The sequence below is a fragment of the Diospyros lotus genome, chromosome 5, assembly GCF_014633365.1.
Source record: "Diospyros lotus cultivar Yz01 chromosome 5, ASM1463336v1, whole genome shotgun sequence".
Classification (NCBI taxonomy): domain Eukaryota; kingdom Viridiplantae; phylum Streptophyta; class Magnoliopsida; order Ericales; family Ebenaceae; genus Diospyros; species Diospyros lotus.
Genome location: NC_068342.1, coordinates 41,831,986 through 41,853,172, shown reverse-complemented (window position 1 = coordinate 41,853,172; position 21,187 = coordinate 41,831,986). Strand labels below are relative to the sequence as shown.

The window sequence follows — 21,187 nt, the reverse complement described above, 5'->3', positions numbered from 1 at the left end:
TTGAAAAATCTAAAGTACAGTTAACTCAGAGTGCACAAGGGAAAAGGGAGCCTCAACCCTATTATGGACGCAACTAGAAAAAGAACTACGAGCGTGTTTACCATGATGACAAACTAGGAACTAATTTTTTTTTAGTTTGGAGAGGTTGGGATGACCGAAACAAGAGTAGATGAGGTTTGGGGAAGCCGCACTGGTGCAGACTACTGGCAAACTAAGCATAACAAGATGATAGTGGCCCCGTGACTCACGTTCGGGGCCAATTATCCGCCCCATACCCCTGTCCTGCACACAAACAAAAGTGGAAGCAAATGTTACTAAACTGTCTAGTTCTCTAGTAAGTTGACTAACAAAAAACAAATTAAAAGGACTACATGGGACATAAAGGACATAATTTAAAGAGAGATGATGTAGGAGAGGTTTACCTTATCCTTTTAACTGGCATGTTGGTGCCATTTGCAAGAGTGATTGTTGGTAAATATTAAGAAAAGGTAAGGGTAGAGAAAAGATCTTTATTGCCACGCATGTGATCAGTGGCGCCATAGTCCAAAATCCAAGGCTCAATAAAAGGGCTTTAAGTAACACAAGCCATGGGATTACCGGTAGATTGTTGAGATGTCAGGAATTTCAAGAAAGCCTCATAGTCAATAGCAGGTGGGGGTACTGTCAGAGGTCCTGATGCTAGATAAGGGGCACTCTGTGCAATGTGAGCTGCCTGGGATGTTTGAGATGTAGGAGGGGCAGTTAGTCGACCATGCTTCTTTTGACACTTGTCTTCCTCATACCCCTTCTTTTTGCAAAAGTTGCACCGAGGGCGAGAGCGGCTATCGAACTGGCCCTAATTACTACCTGAAGTCTGAGACACAAGAGCAAAGGCCTCGGAAAAGGTATCGATAAAAGAACCAATAGAGGAAGAACTACTAGTGGAGTTCTGACTTTGGTAGGGGAGGCAAGGAGGGAGATTTTTTTTTTTTTCTTTTTTAGGGTTTGGAAATTGCTGGAAAAGATACATAGCGACAACTTAGGGTTTTTCTCACCGGTGGCTCTAATACTATGTGACAAAATAATTAGGAGAGAAAAACTTAAGACAAGCTTAGAAAGAGAGAAATTTCTATTATCTTACAAATTAATAGATTGTATACTTATATATACAATTACTAAATGGGCCATAAGCCATGGATGATGACATAATCCACGACATAATGCTAATCCTAGGTGTAATACACACACATAACAATTATCTCTATATACAACTCAACAAACTTAAATTCGAGTCAATGCCTGAAATACCATATTTTCAAACTTATTTTCCTTCTACCACCTTCCTTGGGTGGCAGCATTGGACAAGAGATCCAATGTGGCAACAACCCACGATAAAACTGTTGGAGGCAAGAGTGGCTATGTTATAGAGCTGCTTGTGCCATGAGTGGTTTGTTAGGATTTTCAGCGAGAAATCATAATTAGTCTTGAAGATTATTTCCTATTCCTAATATTGGTTTCCTGTTTAGTGTGTAATCATATTTACTAGTAAATTGTTAATTGTTATTAGGCAAGAAAACCTTAACCTTGGTGAACAAGGAAACTAGTCTATAAATAGGATACTTGGCTTGTTATTCGAAGTGTGAAAATTACTTGTGAGAGACCAGTGAGAGCTAGGATTTGGGTGTAATTGGGACTTGAGTTTAGAGAAAGAATATTGAGCTTTGTAGTTGTAAACTTTATTACATAGTGATATTTTTTTCTATTGTCTTGACGGTTGTGATTTTTTTTCCTTTTAGGGTTTTCCACGGAAAAATCTCTTGTGTTTGAGTGTGATTGGATCTTTTGTTTTTCATCTTATTTTTGTTTTCCCAACAAGTGGTATCGAAGCTTTGGTTATCGGTTGCCTAGTACGCAAAAGATATGTCAAGCATGATGAAGTTTGATTTTGAAAAGTTCGATGGAAAGATCAATTTTGGCTTGTGGCAAATACAAGTCAAGGATATCTTGATCCAATATGGGTTACACAAGGTGTTGAAGGGCAAACCAACTCCGGAAGGCTTTGAAAAATCTGGTAAAGTGATTTGCTAGAAATGCAAACAATCCAGTCATATGAAAAGGGATTGTCGCGCTGATGGAGCAAGTCTGGAAAAGGGCTTCAAAGATTGTGACGCTGGAAGTTCGTCTCTCAATATTGTGGGAGATGAAGATTTCTTCTAAAGAGATGGCGTATACATCCTCATGGCATGCTGCTAAATCACCAAAGTTGCCATGAAAGAGAATGTGATACTTCTAGTAGGTCCACAAGTTTGCACATGGTCATTAGCTTGACGATGATGTAAGGTGTGTGGTGGAAAGGATGTGGATGGCTGAAGAGCTCCCAAGGAAGTCAAGCATGGGGGTTGCACCATAGTTTTTTAGCAAGGTATTTTTTAACATTGTGCCTTGAAAATCTTAGGATAGTATGTGCTTAAGTGGTTGTACCTTTTTTGATGGGATACGATGATCTTGGTGATTGAGATCATGGTGATTATCAGTAATAGATAATCATGGTTATCGTCGGAGAATGGGCAAACATTTTTAGGAATTCTCGCTGAGGTAGTGGTTTGTTGGGATTTTCATCGAGAAATCCTAATTAATGTTAAAGATTATTTCTTATTCCTAATATTGATTTCCTATTTAGTGTGTAATCCTATTTATTAGTTAGTTGTTAATTGTTATTAGGCAAAGAAACCTTAACCTTGATGAACAAAGAAACTAGTCTATAAATAGGATATTTGGTTTGTTATTCTAAGTGTGAAAATCACTTGTGAGAGATCAATTGAAAGCTAGGAATTGGGTGTAACTAGGACTTGAATTTAGAGAGAAAATATTAAACTTTGTAGTTGTAAACTTTACTTCATAGTGATATTTTTCTTTATTGTCCTGACGGTCATGATTTTTCCCTTTTAGGGTTTTTCACATAAAAATTTCTTATGTTTGAGTGTGATTGGATATTTTGTTTTCCATTTTATTTTTTTCCCAACATGGTTTTCCTTTAAAACTCCTACTACCATTAGCATTTCACCATCTAAATGATAGTTTTCAATAAGATAGAGCAGAGGGACGTGGAGACTTGGACTCCCATGATCAACGGGTATATTTTAAATGGTGATGCAAGAAAAGCCTTGATGCGGTGTCCATTGATGCAATTAGATGGTGTAAGGCCCCATGCAGTTACTGTGGCTTCTCTTCTTTTAACACGTGCTAGTTTGTTCTTTCTGAAGCACTATCAGTGCTTGCATGGACAACTTGTATGCTAAATGCAATTACATTCGAATTAGCCTCCAAGTGTTGTGAAAACTTCAAGAAGAAGAATAGTTCCATGGAATGCAGTTCTATCAGGTTCTATGTATAAATGGTTTGACAGTGAAAGCAATTCACCTTTTCAAAGAAATGTTACTAGAATAATAATGCACGATACTGCAACCTTTTAAAGGAGAACTGCTACTCTCAGTAGCTGTTTTATTTCACCCTGATTGATTTGTCTCTTTTCTCAGGTTCTTACACGGGAAGTGTAAGTGTTAGAACACATACAACTACTGGTGGCACAAGTGGCTTTGTGTTATAGCCACCCCTGCTTCCAGCGATTTTATTGTGTGTTCTTGCCACGTTGGATCCCTCGTCCAACGTGGCACACAGGTGGTGGAGAAGGTGATAGAAAGAGAATAAGTTTGGAAAAGGTGGTAAAATGAGAATAAGTTCTAAAAAAAAGGTGGTATTTTAATTTTAAAGAATAAACCCATGTATACCTAGTATAAGCATCAACAAACACAATATACTATATATATATATCTTTTAGTAGAAAGATAAGGTACTCCACAGAGATCAGAACAAACAAGTTTAAGAGGTTGTTTAACTGTAATTGCTCAGTTATTAAACAATAACTAATGCAATTTGCCAAACTCACAAGAACCACAAAAAGACAGAGATGAATTGGAACAAAAAATGTTCATCTTATTCAATATTTTTTTGTAGAACAACAAAGCTGGGATGGCCTAATTTTGTATGCCAAATATGACATGCAAAATTATTACACAGTGCATTAAAAGTAGGAGAAGAAACAAAAAAAGACTTTGTATTGGTAAACAACTTTTGAGAAAATAAAGACTCTGCAGTAGCAGGAACTGAAGCTGAAACTGAAGTTGGTGAAGTTTGTTTCCTTAAGATTGGTGTTGTTGAAGAATTCAAATACCGAGAATGAAAAATGAGGATTCAAAAGTTTAAAATGATGGTCTCTTATCCCATGTCCGAAATTAAGAGATTAGGATAAAGAGATAAGAAGAAAATTAGAATAAAGATATAAGAATCAAGAGATAAAAGTTAGTTGGATATTAGAATCTAAGTGATAAACCTTGTTGTAACTGATGTACCCTATCTTCTTGTTTTTTCAAAAAAAAAAAAATATTATCTTTTAGGAGATGTAGGATATTTCTTGGATAAATACCCCATTCGAGAGATCCATAAATCATGCTTTAAGCTTCCCTTCATCAAGTAGGTCTCGTCCTAACCTCGTAAACCAATTCCAAGTTACTCAAATAAAGCTTTTTTCCTATTTGTTCATGGTGTCAGAGCCATAGCCAAATTTGATTTAGGCTCTCACTCATTGCTCTTCCATCATGTTTGACATCACATCCAAGTCCACCCCTACTGCCACCTCCCAAACTTCTCGACCTCTTACAGACAATCACCCTAACCAAATCACTACCATTCCACTCAATGGCGATAATTTCCTGTGGTGGTCACAGTCAGTCCGGATGTATATCAAGGAGCGAAGGAAGATAGGATATATCATGGGAGATATCCAGACCCCTGACAAGAAGAATCCTGCTTTCTCCACTTGGGATGCTGAGAATTTGATGGTAATGAGCTAGCTAGTGAATTCAATAGTTGAAGATATTAGTGCTAACTATTGGGTTTTGTGTTTCCTAATGAGGCCCAAGGCGATGACGATGGTTCGGGTTAGCTTCATAGGTTTCGGCCCGAAATTGAACCAACGATTCAACCCACTTACTGGCAGTCCATTTATAGAAGTCGGGTCATAAGCCCTTAACCCTCTCTTTGGAAGAGAAATAGGCCTTGGCCCATTTTCTCAAGAGAATGGGAGCAAGTCCAAGCCCAAGTCCAAGCCTGTTCCTTAGCCCATCTATCTCTTGCCCTCGGCCCATAATATAAGGGAATGTGTTTCTCTTCCTTGTCCCTATGTGGTGGCCGATCCCCTCTCTCTCTTGTTTCCTTCTTGGCCGATTGTTCTCTCCCTCATTCCTTGTTCAACCGATTGTGATGGGATCTTCTTGTCTTCTGTGGTTGATCCATCCTTCCATGTGTTCGGTCGCATTTCCTTGTGTGCGAAAAGGATGTCCTTCACTGTCGTTTGAAACCTCTACATATCCGAGGCTGAGGTCTTCTTTTTCGAGAAAGTTTATCTCTTGGCTTTGTGCTTTTGACCCTTCATCTTGGTGATCGATCTACCTTGGTGGTAACCTACTTTGTGTGGCTTTGATCGATTGGGGTGGGAGAGTACTTCGTTCTGTTCAGCCGAGAGGTGTTGGTGTCCCTATTCGTTGGTTGTTGCCTAAGTGGTGATTGAACGAGCCCAGATCTGAGCCTTGGAGCAGTCTTCGTGACTGCCATTGTTGCCAAAACAGGGAGTTTTACATTCTGTTCACCTTCTTGTTATTTTTGGTCCATTCTATTCGTTTTGGTTTTGTGCACTAACCTTGTTTTGCAGCTCTTCCGCCCCAACACTAACTATATGTGTTATTCAACCGCGAATAAGCTATGGGATAATGTTACACAAATGTAATCCGATCTAGGTAATCAACCATAGGTCTGAGTTGACATTGAACCTTGCAGAAATTAGCCAAGATAAGGATACTGTTACAAAATATTTTAATTCTCTTAAATGGATTTGGCAAGATCTTGATCTATTCAATGATTATGAATGGAAATCCATGGATGATTGTACTCATTACAAGAAGATGGTGGATATCAATTGTGTCTTTAAATTTCTTGCTAGTCTTATGTTGAGTTTGATGAAGTACGTGGTCGTATCATTGGAAGGAATCCTCTTTCTTTTATTGGAGAGGTGTTTGTTGAAGTTCGTTGTGAGGAAAGCCGTAGACATGTGATGTTGGAAAAAAAAAACATCTAGTTTCAGTAAGTCTATGGATAGCTTGGCCCTGGTGACTTCTAAAGCCTTTGTTAGTAGCAAGAACACCCCAAACCAACGTAGGATTAAAGATAAGTCCCAACTGAGGTGTGATTTATGTGGAAAACCAACGCACACTAGGGAGACTTGTTGGAAGATACAAGGAAAACCCCAAAACACCTTTGCTAAGTAGTATAATTGTGTCAGAAACAAGGGGAGAATCACTATAATAGGATGAGGATGATCTTATATCTGAGCTTTAAGCTTATACTATAAGGAAATTGCACAAAGACCATACAACTCCTTCAGATTCTCCAACACAAGCTCAATCAAATCAGCTGAGTAATGATCCATCAACAACCACTCAGAGTAATTCCCTTCCTATTCTATCTTCTTTAACATAATTATTTTTTAACCTAGATCTCCCAATTGTTAGAAAATTGGCACAAATGAGCATTGTGGCATGTCATATTGAGGCTAAATTTTAAGTGGGACCCCGTTAAATATTTTAACTAGGTTGAAGTGGGTTCTTATTCTCTGTCATGAGGAGATCAATTTGGTATATTCATATGACCAAAATGATAAATGGAAAATTAATGCTCAAAGTATACCTGTTGAGTTGGAAAATATTAAGGAAATGTACTTGTCCCACATTGGAAGAGCAATGTAGCATGTTGATGTTCTAGTGCTAACTTCCAGCCGTCAATCGTTGTACCCTGAGAGACAGACGCTAACCATCCTCAAGCACTCTTGGTAAGGAGGTGAATCTGTTTTGAGGGAACTGTGACTTACACATGCCTCGGTTTGCTACCCTTACGTTGTTTTGGTTCTATTTCATATTCTGTTGAATTTATATTTCGTATTTATTTGGTATTTGTAGAACACCAATTGTCACTTGGAAAGACAGTTTGTACTTGCACAAAAAATCCCATTGCTAAATACCTATCCTATGAAAAATTATCCAATAAACATAGGTCGTATGAATCTAGGATTTCTAACAGTTTGTTCCAAAAACTATTTAAGAAGCACTAGGTGACTCGAATTGGAAGTTAGCAGTTATGGAAGAAATGGTTGCTCTCAAGAAAGATGATACATGGAGTGTGGTCGATATATCAGCAGATAAAAGGATTGTTGGCTTTAAATGAGTGTTCACAGTCAAGTGTGATACAGATGGGAGCGTGGAGAGATACAATCTGAGGCTTGTGGCAAAAGAGTTTACACAAACCTATGGGATAGACTACCGGGAAACTTTTATTCTTGTTGCCAAAATAAACTAGATATGTCATGATCCTTCTTTCCCTGGCAGTAAATTCCAACTGGCCACTACATCAATTGGACATAAAAAATGCATTCTTAAATGGAGATTTGGAAAAGGAAGTTTATATGGATTATTTACCACCAGGATTTGAGAAACAACTTGGCATTGACAAGGTTTACAAGCTGAACAAGTCCTTATACGGGCTCATACAATCTCCAAGAGCCTAGTTTAAGCGGTTTGGAAAAGCTATCAAGAGATATGGATTCCACCAAAGCCAAGTAGACTACACTATGTTCTACAAACATATCAAAGAAGGTAAAATTGCTATTCTAATTGTATATGTCGATGATATAATCATAACTAGAGATGATCATGTTGAGATTCTAAAATTGAAAGAAAAACTTGCAATTGAGTTTGAAATTAAGGACGTAGGTCTGTTAAAATACTTCCTTGGAATGAAGTTTGCAAGATCCAAGGGGATTTTTGTTAATCAAAGGAAATATGTCATTGATTTACTAAAAGAAACAAGGATGCTTGGGTGCAAGGCAGTTGATAATACTCATATGGAGCCTAATGTGAAACTAGAGCTGACTATGACGGAAGGGATAATGGACTAGGAAAGGTACCAAAGATTAGTAAGTAGACTAATCTATCTTGTTCACACACGGCCGGATATTGCCTTTGCAGTTGGTAAGGTGAGTTCGTTTATGCATTATCCTGGATTAATACATTTTGAAGCTGTGTTCAGAATTCTAAAATACCTGAAAGGTACTCCTGGAAAAGAACTACTTTTAAAAAATAGAGAACACCTATAAGTAGAAGCTGATACTAATGCAGATTGGACTAGCAATTTGAATGACAAAAGGTCCATATCCAGCTATTTCACTTTTATTGGAGGCAATATAGTTACTTGGAGTAAAAAGAAAAATATGGTGGCAAAAAGCAATGTAGAAGCTAAATTCATATCAGTTGCTCACGGAATTTGCAAGGTATTATGAATAAAAAGACTCTTAGAAGAATTAAAGTTTTTTCTCCATCATCTATTAAGGTGCATTGTGACAATAAGCTAACCATCTCAATTTTGCATAGCCCTGTCCTACATGGTTGGACAAAACATGTAGAGGTAGACAAACACTTCATCAAAGAGAAGCTCGATAACAGGCTGATCTGCATGCCTTATATACAAACTACTAACCAGGTTGCAGATATCCTAACCAAAGGTCTACACAAAAATCAATTTGACAGCCTAGTAAGCAAGCTTGCCATAAATGACATCTTCATACCAGTTTGAGGGGGAGTGTTGAAGAATTCAAATACCGAGAATGAAAAATAAGGATTCAAAAGTCTAAAATGACAGTCTCTTATCCTATGGCCAAAATTAAGAGATTAGGATAGAGAGATAAGAATCAAGAGATAAAGTTAGGTGGAGATTAGAATCAAGTGATAAACCCTGCTGTAATTGAGTAACCCTATCTTCTTGTTTTTTGAAAATTTCTTTCCTATCTTTTAGGCGATGTTGTAGGATATTTCTTGTATAAATACCCCATTTGAGAGATCAATAAATGTTCTCGTCATCAAGTAGGTCTCTTCCTAATCAAGTAAACTAATTCCAAGTTACTCGAATAAAGGCTTTTCCCTGTTTGTTCAGGTGTATACATCCTTCTAAACACATTGTGACAAACCTGAGGTGCAGATTACTGCACTTTGAACATTAGATAAGGAGTCATGATTATTTCCTGAGCAGTTAAAAGTATATCATTGTATTACAAGAGAAACTTCCATGTGATGTTATTCACTGGGAAGCCTATGAATTAATAGTTTCCGCTCATAGTTTCATGGAAGTGAAAGAACTGCTCTATTTTCAGCCGATGAGAAGATTTTTTCTGCTTACACTTATTCCTTTGCTTGTAGCAAGTAAGATTGCTAGTGCTTGACTGCATATGATTTATAACACAAACAGCTTTAGGTGAATGTCAAATTTCTCGGTAGAAGAGAGTTGAGGCACCTACAAAGAATACAGAAAAATAAAAAAGAAAAAAGAGAAAGCTTCGAGTTAGAATCTGTTTAAGAAAGTAGACTTATATGAAACCAAAGTAATGAATGGATTTATGTCTCTTCAGAAAACTATCAGCCTAAGAAAATTTACTCATGTGAAGAACCATGATAATAGAACACACTAGGATGAATGTAATCAGCCATTAGGCCCAGGTGCAATCATCACCAAAAAAAAAAATGACGTTGCTTCTATGAGAAACTATGGATATATTGGACCAGTTATTTTCTTTTCTTTGATTTTTTTGTGTTCCCTGTTGATTTGTGGATTGAGGACCAAATAATACAGTGGTATGAAGCTGACTCCAATTGAAGGGCCAACAGAAAAACGAAAAAGTGCCGAGGATATGTTGTACCATAGCTGGGGTGAGTGATCCACAGTAAGTGCAAGGAACATATTCTTCGAAGGTTGTCCTTACCAAATTCATGCTAAATGAAACTAGAAACTCATTGCTATCTTTAATTGGTTCCTTGGTAGGTTAAGGTTCTAAGAAAGCTTCTAAGATTAGTGTTTCAAATAATTGAATGAATTTTCTAATGTTTTTTCTCAAATAGACAAGTGTAGAATTTTGTTCCTTTATTAGGTGGCTGGAATTACAATTTACAACATGTATTGTACCTGAAGTATAGTGCGAGCAATTTTTCTTGTGAACATACAAGAAAAATGAGCTGCTTCTCTGAACCTTGGGCAAAATTTTATAGGAATTGGCCCCCATTAATGTGTGTCACAAAAATCCGTAAAAATGCAGCCATTTTCTTGAATACAAGCATATATGACTATTTATGTGGTGCTGGAGTTCTCCGACCATCGCTATGACTAACAATAATAATTGGAAGCTCAGTAATAATCAAATGCAATAGCTGATATGAATAATTAAATGAGTTGCTATTTATACTTTTGAGTATTAATTATACTTGCCAGTATAAATAAGAATGTGACGTAGTGGAAGTCTTCTAATAATCTGTTGATTCACTCACGAATGTCGAGTTATAGGAGTCAATCAATAATTCTTTGATTCTAAAGAATACCAAAAAATTGAAGAGAATCATGAAGAAAATTTCAACAAAAATTTTATTGAGAATTTTGAAATCCACTTAAAAACATTTTATAAACATAGTATTTATAGGTTACAACTCTCAATATGACTAGGAAACTGAAAAACACCCCAAAACCCTAAAACTCGAATTTTATCAAAAAAGGCAAAATTGAGTTTTCATTACAGAATTAAAATTAGACTGAAATAAAGAAAATTTCCCAAAACGGCATATTAAAATTCACTTCCTAATGAAAGTTATTACCAAATTAATTATTTTTTAAAATAGGAAAAATATTAATTTCAAGACCTAAACAAAAAAATTTGCCTGAAAAAACATGGACCACACTAGCAAAGCTAGTGACTTTGAATCTTCAGCTCGATTCCATTTAAATTAGCCTTTGAAATCACCCGAATCACACACTTCAAACTTACCAAAATTTATGAAAATGCCATAAAAATAATTGCCTAGAACCACTTCTCTTCAAATTTTCCTTACATCAATTCTCCTCCCACCTTTCATAAAATGCTAAAGCCATCTCATCCGCATCATAATGAATCCATGTTAATGGGATATAATCATCGAGTGGTTTTATCTCAAATCATATAAATAGCAACCCATTTAATTATGTATACCAGTTGTCACTGACATAATGGATTTATCTGCATGCATCAAATGCAATACTACTTGAATGAACTGGAATAACATGTAATAACCTTAAATAAACATACCTGTGCTGGCCATGTATGTGCATAAGGACCAAATAGACGTTTTTGGGCTTCAATAATTTTACTGCGTAAGGATTGAAGTAAACGACCATATGTCAATCCACTTCCATTCTGCACAGCTTCGACGAAGCCATGGGTCATGGCACCAGTTGCAACGCCGCTTGTTAAAGCCTGTGGAAGTGATGTGGATATTGAAAATTTTTATTGTTTGACATAAGTGGTTTTTGGATTTATAATTGACATCCAACAAGAATAATGAGTAATTTTGAAATGGCAGTTCTAGAGAAAACATACTTGTATATTTCAGAAAAGAGTATTCATGAAATTGGAAAAAGGAAACGATGTTGGGTATCCTTAACAGCTCTTTTCTAGGGGAATCTCTTATTTCAAATGTTTTTGGTGCTGAGCCTTAAACCCATAAACTCAAAACTCATGCCATGGAATTAGACATAGAGAGAAAAAAGGTGGCCAGTGAAAGGAATAAATAAATACATAAAAGCATAATGAAGATTTAGTAAAAATGTATTCCTGAATTATAAGGGAAAACATTGAGTTCTGTTAATGATTTCAGCTAGGTGAAAGCTCTTACTTCTCAGAAAACATATTTGTTTCCATGTCCCTTCATGGCCATTCTGTCAAGAGATACACATATTTACTCTAACGACTATCAAAAGACTAACTAGGAAGGAAAACTGATAAAGTTGTAGATGATATATTCTAAAAGCTTTTCTTTTCACGCTAGTTAAAGAGTACAAAATATATGCATGTTGACAGGGAGATAGAGAGAATATTTACTAATCTTGTATTAATCTTTTGATATGATTAATTTAGGTTGTCGTATATTATAGGCGATTTAATCAAATAAAATGGAACTCAATCATAAATTTTTAGGTTGGGCTGCTTGCAGTACAAATCAGAGTAGACAAGCTGTTGAATCATGAAAAAATAAATGCTAGCAATTTTGGATGGAGTTGATGCATAAGTGAAGGTAGCTCTCTTTATAGTTAGATAATAAGCTCATGCTGCTAACTTTGAAACTGTTATTGCTGACACAGTTATTTTCTGTTTACTCCCAGATAAAGTCCTTTTCCCTCCTTTTTTCTTATATCGTAACAGTAATAATAATTTCTCCTTGCTTGAAAACTTAACTACCTTGTTCTTCCTTTCTTCAGGCAAACCATTCATTATTCTGTCTAGGTGGTTTATTTTTTTGGTATTAGCCATAGAAGCATCTCAAAAGTGTACAGTGTCAGGGAAAGAGATATGGATACTAACCGTAGTATCTATGGAGGTTTCAAAATCATGACAAGCGCTGAAACAAAATGCTGTCCCTCCACTTGTACCTTTATAAGCAGGAGAAATACGGTGATCCTCCCATTCATAGTAGCCTGCCCTGTTTTGGTAGACCACGGGAAAGGAAATATATATATTCTTTTTCAAAGTTTTAACGTATGAAAAGAGTGCCTGACATCTTAAATTACTTAATTCAGACCATAAGAAAATCACTTAACTGGTTCATGCTGCACATGAATGGTAGATCTAGAAAGGTTCCGCTCTTGCAGGTATCAATGATGGCATGGAGTTGGACTCCATGGGGTAGTGGCCGCACAATGGTGGCATTGATCTCATCATCCAGTATCATTCCTTCAGTCTGATAATCAACGGGGCATAATGCTTCATCAAGCCCATCAGACTCATCCCCATCTCTATCAGGCACTTGTGAGCCATGGCCTGAGTAGAAAAACACCAATGAATCCCCTGATTGGCAACCCTGGACAAGCCAACGCAAGGCCATCTGAATATTATACTTAGTTGGCATACGGTAGGGGTCTCCTTCTTCTGCAGATTGGTAAGTTTTGTAGTCAAATAAGAAATGGATATATAGAAATAAATCTAGCACTTTGTGTTTCAGTGGAGAAATTTGCTGGTCATAAATGATCTCAAATGAGATGAATGTTCCTCCTGTTGTGGCCACTTCAACTGACATGATTTCACTATATTCACACAGTTATTAACAAGTTTCAAATGATAAACAATTGTAATTAATATGATAATTTTAATTCTGAAATGCACACTTTTGAGTTAAGATGTTTGAATGAAAGCAGTTATCAATATGTACTATGTACATATTTATATGTTGCTAATACTTTTATGTGTCTGTTTGGCAGTGAAAGAGAGAAGGATACCTGTGAGGACAAGGATAGATTCATTTGGGAAACCGAACCTATTGGCCAATAAGTAAGTCATCATTCTTACATCATTAACACTACCCTTGAGGGTTTTCTGCTGGTAATGGTAGTTTATTCCAATTAAGACTGCCCGTTTTCTTCCATATGCTGAAGGAGGTGAAGGCTGATATGTTGGAAATGATGGCCGGCGATAATAACCGTTACCAAACCCCATGGGATGGTAATTGTTTCCATAGCCATTGTACTGGCTTGCTACCGGGGCAAGGGGGAAAGATGTATGATGGCACCATGGACATTTCACGCTTGACACACCAGATGGCACCAATAGATTTGCCCTGCAATTACTGCATTTGACACTTGCCATTTTTAGATCTAATGGTTTGGAGTTGCTGAGGCTCTGGTCAGCTTTATATTACCTTAAAGTATATGAACTGTTAGTAGCGTGTTGGTTAATTAAAGAAACTTCTATTCCTTTTCATTCTTATAGCTTTATAGATAACTGGAGGGGAACTAGATTCACTCCCTTTAATTGTCCGGATTAGGTTCTTTCCACTTGTTTGTGCAATCTCAGCCCATCATAACTCAGATGAGCTCTTCAGTAAGGATGTTTGGTAATGGCTTTTGTGGCTACTGTATTTATTGATACGAGCTTGGTTGCCCATATACTAGGGACATCCTTTTTAATGTAATGCAAGAATTAACTAATACATAATTTGTGAATTTATAAAAGGCCAGTTTTTGAGGTCTTGTTTAGGTGTTGGAAGTGATCATATACCACATACTTCTATATGAAATGCACAAACTTCTAAATTGTGTCGTTTAACTGATAGACAATGTAATTGTCTAATTTCTATGAGGTTCCAATTCTAGAGTTGTCAAAATTGATATATCTTTTTAATGAGTCAATTGAGAACATTTCTCCATAAAAATGTGAGGGTTAAGGACTCCTCTAGTGTTTGTAACTATCCAGATAGCTTTATGGGAAAGAAAAGAAACACCAAAACATTGTCCCTTATACCTCATCTGATCATAATAATATGCCATAGGTGCATCAGCATCAATACGATATCAAGAAACTTTCCCTAAAGATTGTTGTAGATATTCCTTTCCCCCACCACAATGCTTAGTGCGGGGTTGTAGTTGAGCTATAAAGGCCTCCTTGTTCCTGTTTTGTGGAATCAAAAGTTTAGACCCCAAATTCATATTCATAATGGCTTAATAAAGAAAAAATTCCACCATGAAACTGTTACTTGTGATCTCCCTTTTTCTACCTTGCAAGTTCCTTTTAGTAAATTAGAGTAGAATCTTATAGAATAATCTCATTCAAATAAGAGGTGCATAAATGCTTCTTGTCTTGAAGATAGTCAAGGCCTCCCAATGTGACTCTTTCTCAGGGATCAATCTTGCACTGATTTATAGGCTCCAAGCATTTCTCAACCTCTTTTCAAGATCCCCACTGAGAATATTGTTTCTGAATTATTATTCTTGCTCTAGTAACTTAGCCAGCTTGTACATGTATCTATATATTGTTGTGTAAGTTACTAGAGTTAAGCATTTCAGGGCATGCTGACAGGGAGTATTTTTGTTCCAATTGACTGCATGGTTATTGGCGGTTTAGTTTTTATTCATTTATTCCTTATAATAAAGTTTTAAATTTGATGTATGTACCCTAAGAATAGCATACCTATCTGTCCTTTTATTATGTCACAGTTCTATTAGTAGGAAGACTTAGATTGAGCTTAGCTTATATTAAGCGAGTTACCTATAGAAGATAAAAAATGCCACGCATTACTAATCTGGCAAGCTGGTTTGATGGAGTCCATTTGATTTCAAGAGATTAAAGAGACATGATGTAAGAGAGAATATTTCAAGAAAGAAGGTAGAGACTACCACTTGAAAATTCGGATTCATAAAATATAATGTAAAGATCTTTATAATGCTATTGCAATTCATCACAACAGGTGGCAAGGGATAGAAAGTTGGAAGGCTTATAGCAATGGGTAGGCATGGTTTGGGTTTCTGGCTACTGTAGGAAGGCAGGCAGCAGGCTTGTGGCTATGTAGGTTTGGCAGTTAGTAATAAAATGGTACTGTTTTAATGTTAACTACCAAAAAAATTGAGCCCTTCATGTGAAAAGTGAGAATCTGTTTAAGAAATAGCCTTTTTGTTTTTTTTTTTCTGGTAAAGGGGTAAAAAGATGAATGTAGAAATGGTCTTTTTATCCAAAAGCTATATAAAAACAAGCATTTACTTTTTTATTAATGGGTTACTTCATTTCTTTTGTATTATTGAATATTTTTCTAGATAAAAGTCCGAATATAATCCATATGGAGGATTTAACAAAACGTGTCGTGTGCTAGTTACATGCCATCCCTTGCTTCTTTTTGGTTCAAAGATGAGATTCTTAATGGCAGTTGGAGAGACATTTAAATGTTCATTTTTAAAATTATAATGGCAAAAAAATAACTTGTTTTATTCAATCTCTCTATTACGTAAAGAAAGATATAAAACAATTAAAGTATTCATTTATTAACCTTATTAAGAGTGAATAATAACAAAGTAACTGATGTGAATTCATTTATTAACCTTACTAAGAGTGGATAATAACAAAAGTACTTCTTTAAAAAAGTTACTGATGTGACCACAACAATGTGAACTGATATATGCCTCTTCTTGGCACGTAGCAAGCTGCCAATTTGAAAATGCTGGAGATTAGATCGAATTTTCCTTGGATAAATAGAAGACAGCCATGAAAAGTCATTCCATAGTAATGATTGACAGAACTAAGAAACGGACAATTTTGAGATTTATTGTTCATGCGTGATCTCTTGTTATTCATATCTTTGATTTTAGTAAATGAAATAAATTGCAGACGGGCCTTTGACCCTTACCTAAACTGAGTATTAACTCGTGATCTATTGATACTAACCCCAGCATATCAATTATCTGCCACTTAACCTATGCCCTAGAGACAACAATCTTGAAGAATAATGATAACAATCATGGAATCATTTAGTTTTATGACCATTTCGTGTGATGGGATTCTTCAACCAACAATGATTTTCTTGGGTTGTGTTTCTTAATGAGGCCCAAGGCAATAACGATGGTTCTGGTTAGCTTCATAGGGTTCGACTCGGGATTGAAGCAACGGTTCAACCTACTTATTGGCAGCTCATTTATAGAAGTCGGGCCATATGCCCTTAACCCTCCTTTGGAAGAAAAATAGGCCGTAGCCCATTTGTCCAAGGGAGGGATGAAGCCCATGAAGCTCATTTCCGTTGGCCCATTTCTCTTTGTGCCCTAAGCCCCTAATATAAAAGGGATCATTTCCCTTTTTAAGAGCCCTAGTTTGTGGCGGCGGATTCTCTTCCTGGGGGGCGTCCTTGCTGTGGCCGATTGCTCCTTTCCATTGATGGCCGATCCTCTTGGGGTTTCTTTCCTTCTCGGTCAGATGCTTCTTTCCTTGCTGAGTGTCACACTTTCCTTGTGCGCTGTGGCTGTTCGTCAATGGCGTTTGCAACGCCTATTTAGTCCGAGTTGCTGTCTTCTCTTTGGGGTAAGTTTTTCGGCCATTGTTGAACCCATATCTTCATGATTACTCTTTGTTCCTTGGTGGATCCTACCGTGTGTGGAAGCTTGTGTGGCTTGGGTGAGGGGTATTGATCGGCCGAGAGATTTGAGGGTTTGAGGGCTTCGGTTCTTGGGGCTTTTGGGCTCCTTCGTGGCTTGGTGTCCCTATTCGTTGGTTGTTGCCTAAATGGTGATTGAACGAGCCCAGATCTGAGCCTTGGAGCAGTCTTCGTGACTGTCATTGTTGCTAAACAGGGAGTTTATTTTTCTGCCTTGATTTGTTCTTGCATTCGGTTATTTCTGGTTTGATTTTGATTGAGTACTAACCCATTGTTTTGTAGAGTTTTCCGCAACAGATGTAAAATATCAGAAACTAAGGACACGTGCATACTGAATGTCCTTAACCAAAAATAAAAAATTAAATGCTACATTATTTCATGGTTTTCAAGTTCAAATATGAAACTACGGGTCAGAACTGCTACATCTCATGAAATCTTTTGTAGTTCTGAATGCTATTTTACCAAAAACAAATAAAGATATTATGTTCTTGAATTGCAACATTAAGGTTTTAAGTATGTCATTTCGCTACTTTTGATAACTATAATTACTTGACAAATGTCCTTTATACTCATCTATGAAGGTTCATCTTCAATCCCTTGGAGAACTTCAAGCAGATATGTCAAGCTCCGCATCAGTGACACTCATCAAGTTTCAACATGAATTCATTACCAGGAGAATTGTTATTCAGAACAGTGACTTGTTGATATGTAAAGGTATTTCCTGTACATACGTTTACAACTTGAATTCCACTTTGTCAACCTCAAACTCTTGAGAAGATGATAGCTGAGTTTCCTGCAGAAGTCCAAGTAAAAACCCCATCATATACAAGCACTGGTGATTCCTCTAGAGAATATATATGAAGCCGGTAAATTCGATTCAACTTGATGACTACCAGTGATGGATGAGATGGATCCTATGACATTGTAGAATTAGAAAGCTTAGCGGACCTGCATTAGCTTTCTGCGGAAAATTTTCCTCAGGCATGGGGCATAGAGGCATCCTGTTCTGTTAGCAATCTCAATCTTTTTATTCATCTCTTTGATTAGGTTTCCATATGTTATTCCTTGATTCTCCTTTATTACTTGGATAAGAATGTAAGTCATGGCTCCTGTCATTTCATATCCTGATAAAGCCTGCACGAAGTTGATGAAAAGAGATGATTCGAAGGAAGCCGCTCCAAGAGGTAGTAATGGAAAAATTAGAATTTCTATATGGTAAAGACACTTCGTTCAGTTATATATGCCGTTCCTTATATCTGCCATTACTTTGCTAATGAAAGGAGAAACCTGGTTTGTTTGTTTCAACAGATTTCTAGAGAAAGCAGGTGATATGGGATGAAGGTGATGTTGATTAATTAAGTTGAAGGTTGTCAAAGAGAAACAAGCTCTCACATTTGTATCAGCAGCCAATTGATCATCAGCACAAGCGCTTAAAGAGATGGCTAGTCCTCCACTTGTACCTTTGCTAGCACCTGAAGGAGCTTTGTTATCGATCCATCGTTTCCTTTAAAATCCAAATGTTAGAAAGAAGGAAAAAGATCAGATAATAAGATGTAATGATAATCTTGGCACCCCAACCATTGCATTTGACATTAGATTTTGAGCTATTAATACCAATGTAATATGAACCTCGGATTAGGAAGACTCTGTGCATTTTGTAAGCTTGTAAAATGGTGATGCATCATAACTGAGATTTAATACTAAAACTAGGACCAGAAGAGGCTTACTGTTTTCGGTTGTAAACATGCTCTAAATCAAGTATGGTCCCACTATGACAGGCATCAGTAATAGCATGGAGTGTGACCCCTTCCTTTAGAGGTGTGACAATGGTGGTATTGATATCATTATCAAATATCATCCCAGCAGTCATAAAATCAGAAGGGCAGATTGTTTCATCAAAGCCATCGGCCTCATCCCAGTTGAATTCAGGTCGTCGCAATCCATGTCCAGAGAAGTAAAAGACCAAGGAGTCCCCCGGTTTGCAGTCAGGCCACAAGCCATTTCAGGGCATTTTGCATGTTTTCCTTGGTTGGAGTCAGGTTTGGGTCTTTCCCCTCTTCTGCAAATTTGGTTTTGATCATCATGACAAAAGACGAGCAGTACGTAAGCTTTTAAAGCTAGTGTTGGTTTTTGATATAGTGACTACATAGAGAAGTTACAGAGTCCATGAACTCAGACATTTGACTGCAAAAAGTTTACTTTCTATGGAACTTTATTCATTAAGCTCAGACTTCAGCTTCTAATGCTCGGGACGTAGCATAACATGTTGTTGTTGTCTCCATCAACCATCTGTTCACCGATCCTTGACAGTTTCTTAGAACCCTTCAAGTTTTCCAAGGTTACCTAAACCCCTCGATGCTGGGAATCTTTTACATTAGGTCACCATTTAAAAAGAAAATACAAAATCTCTGTGGATGTTTCTGACCAAGACATTAGTCAGTTTCTGATGTTTTCTTGTCAGAGGATCCAGTACAATTTGTAAAATCAGCATATTATCAGATGATGCTACAAAAACATAGGAAAAAGAACAAGATTCCCATCAAAATGTCGCATAAGCAAGAGAAGAGATACATTCTAGTAGATCAACTTGGGAAATGATCAGTACAATTTGTAAGCTTGTCTTTCGGATTTTTCTGTAAGTTTAGGATCTAAGAACCATGACAAGCATAGGAGCTTGTAACAACCCCCATAGGGAACTCTTTTTCACCTGATCTTAATCTAGTTATGTAGTTTTGTGCACACATGTTAAAGCAATAAGAGGGGACCCCCTATGTACATCTAGATACAGTACTTCCATGGATATTTAAAAGCATATCATCATTATTATAGAGATTGCAGGTAATTATCCACAGCTGCTGATAGAATAAAAACAGCTGCAAGAACACTAAAGGCCACGACTCAAGAATAAACAAGAACATTCAGTGGTCAGACATACCTGTTAGCTCAAGAATGGCATAGTTTGGGAAACCAAACTGCCCGACCAGAAGAGAGCCTCATCCTCCTCGCGTCATTAACCGTTCCCTTGAGTTTGTGTTTCTTCTGCTTGTAACTGACTCCACAAAGAACTGCCCTCTTTGATTGATGTCCAGCAGTATTAGCAGGCATAGGCATCGAGAATGTAGAAGGTGCCTTTGGGACAGTCTCCTGTGCTTCCACATGAGCCATGGCTCTGCAGGCCTGGCAGCAAATCTGCTTGTGGCAATTAACACATCCTGTCCTACTATCCATTCTTTTCAGTTCTTTGTTTTGCAGGCAATGAGGAAGAGCAAGAAATGAATTTGATCCACAAAGAGAGGCTCAATGGAATCCAATCCAACCAATGGCACCTTCCAAACTTGGGGCAGCTAAAATGCTACTAAATTCTTGCATGTTTGAGCTCTTTATGTTGCCACTTCACAAAAGTGTGAAGAATAGAAGCAAAGGAAAGAACAAATCCCACTCAAGGAAGAAAGGAAAAGGAAGGAACAAATCCCACTCAAGGATTCTCATTATGTTTCCTTTGAAAGAATCCTTTCTCAATCACATTAACAGCAAAATAAAGGTATTAAATGTAATAGTGTATTTTTGATGTATTTTGTATATTTTGTGTACAACTAGTATGTTAGAACAGGTCATATAAATAAGGGCAGTGTATTTAAACATGTGGTTGGATTCATTTTGTAATATGAGGCATTTTTTCTATATTCTCCTTTTGTCTCAATATGGTATCAGAGCACGTTCAAAACCCTAGACTGGCAATTCCGTGATTCAGTCTTCGTTGATCTCGTTTTCCTCTTTGCTGTCTCCGACGAGCCTTAGGTAAGCTTTTCTCTCTTCGATTGATGTCGTGAATCTCCATTGTTTGGAATTTCTCATTTTCTGCTATCGCAATCTCTTTTGATTGGAGATCTGCAAATCGATCCCTTTCTCTTGCGTCCTTTCTTCGTTAAAAGGCTGTGATTCCTTTTTTTTTCTTTCAAAGCTTGTTGTTCGTCCATAAATTGTTCTTATGGCAACATCGATTCCAGATCTGTATTCACCGTTGATGAGTAATTCTTCTATCGATGATGGATCGAGTCCATTTTTCCTTCATCACTTTGATAGTCCAGGCTTAGTCCTGGTGTCTCAACCTCTCACCGGGGATAATTACC

At 37.0% G+C, this 21,187-nt stretch overlaps 1 protein-coding gene and 1 pseudogene across 1 annotated transcript; both read right to left on the bottom strand.

Moving 5' to 3' along the window:
• Nucleotides 1–9,135: 9,135 nt before the first annotated feature.
• LOC127801940 (metacaspase-1-like) lies at nucleotides 9,136–13,848 on the bottom strand. The gene is made up of 5 exons (XM_052337486.1): nucleotides 13,426–13,848; nucleotides 12,751–13,078; nucleotides 12,515–12,632; nucleotides 11,243–11,410; nucleotides 9,136–9,429 (listed from the first exon to the last, which is right to left on the bottom strand). Exons 1-5 carry the CDS (start codon nucleotides 13,790–13,792, stop codon nucleotides 9,370–9,372), a joined length of 1,041 nt encoding a protein of 346 aa, XP_052193446.1. The 5' UTR covers nucleotides 13,793–13,848; the 3' UTR covers nucleotides 9,136–9,369.
• Nucleotides 13,849–17,580: 3,732 nt separating this feature from the next.
• LOC127801941 (metacaspase-1-like) lies at nucleotides 17,581–20,411 on the bottom strand (annotated as a pseudogene).
• Between the last annotated feature and the right edge of the window lie 776 nt (nucleotides 20,412–21,187).

Bases quoted from the DNA above. Each gene is read 5' to 3' on its own strand.
- LOC127801940 (XM_052337486.1), bottom strand. From the start codon at position 13,792: ATGGCAAGTGTCAAATGCAGTAATTGCAGGGCAAATCTATTGGTGCCA. The intron at 13,079-13,425 runs GTATCCTTCTCT...ACCAATCTGCAG, and splicing joins ATCTATCCTTGTCCTCACAG to AAGAAGGAGACCCCTACCGT. The intron at 9,430-11,242 runs GTATGTTTATTT...TATTCTTTGTAG, and splicing joins CACATACATGGCCAGCACAG to GTGCCTCAACTCTCTTCTAC.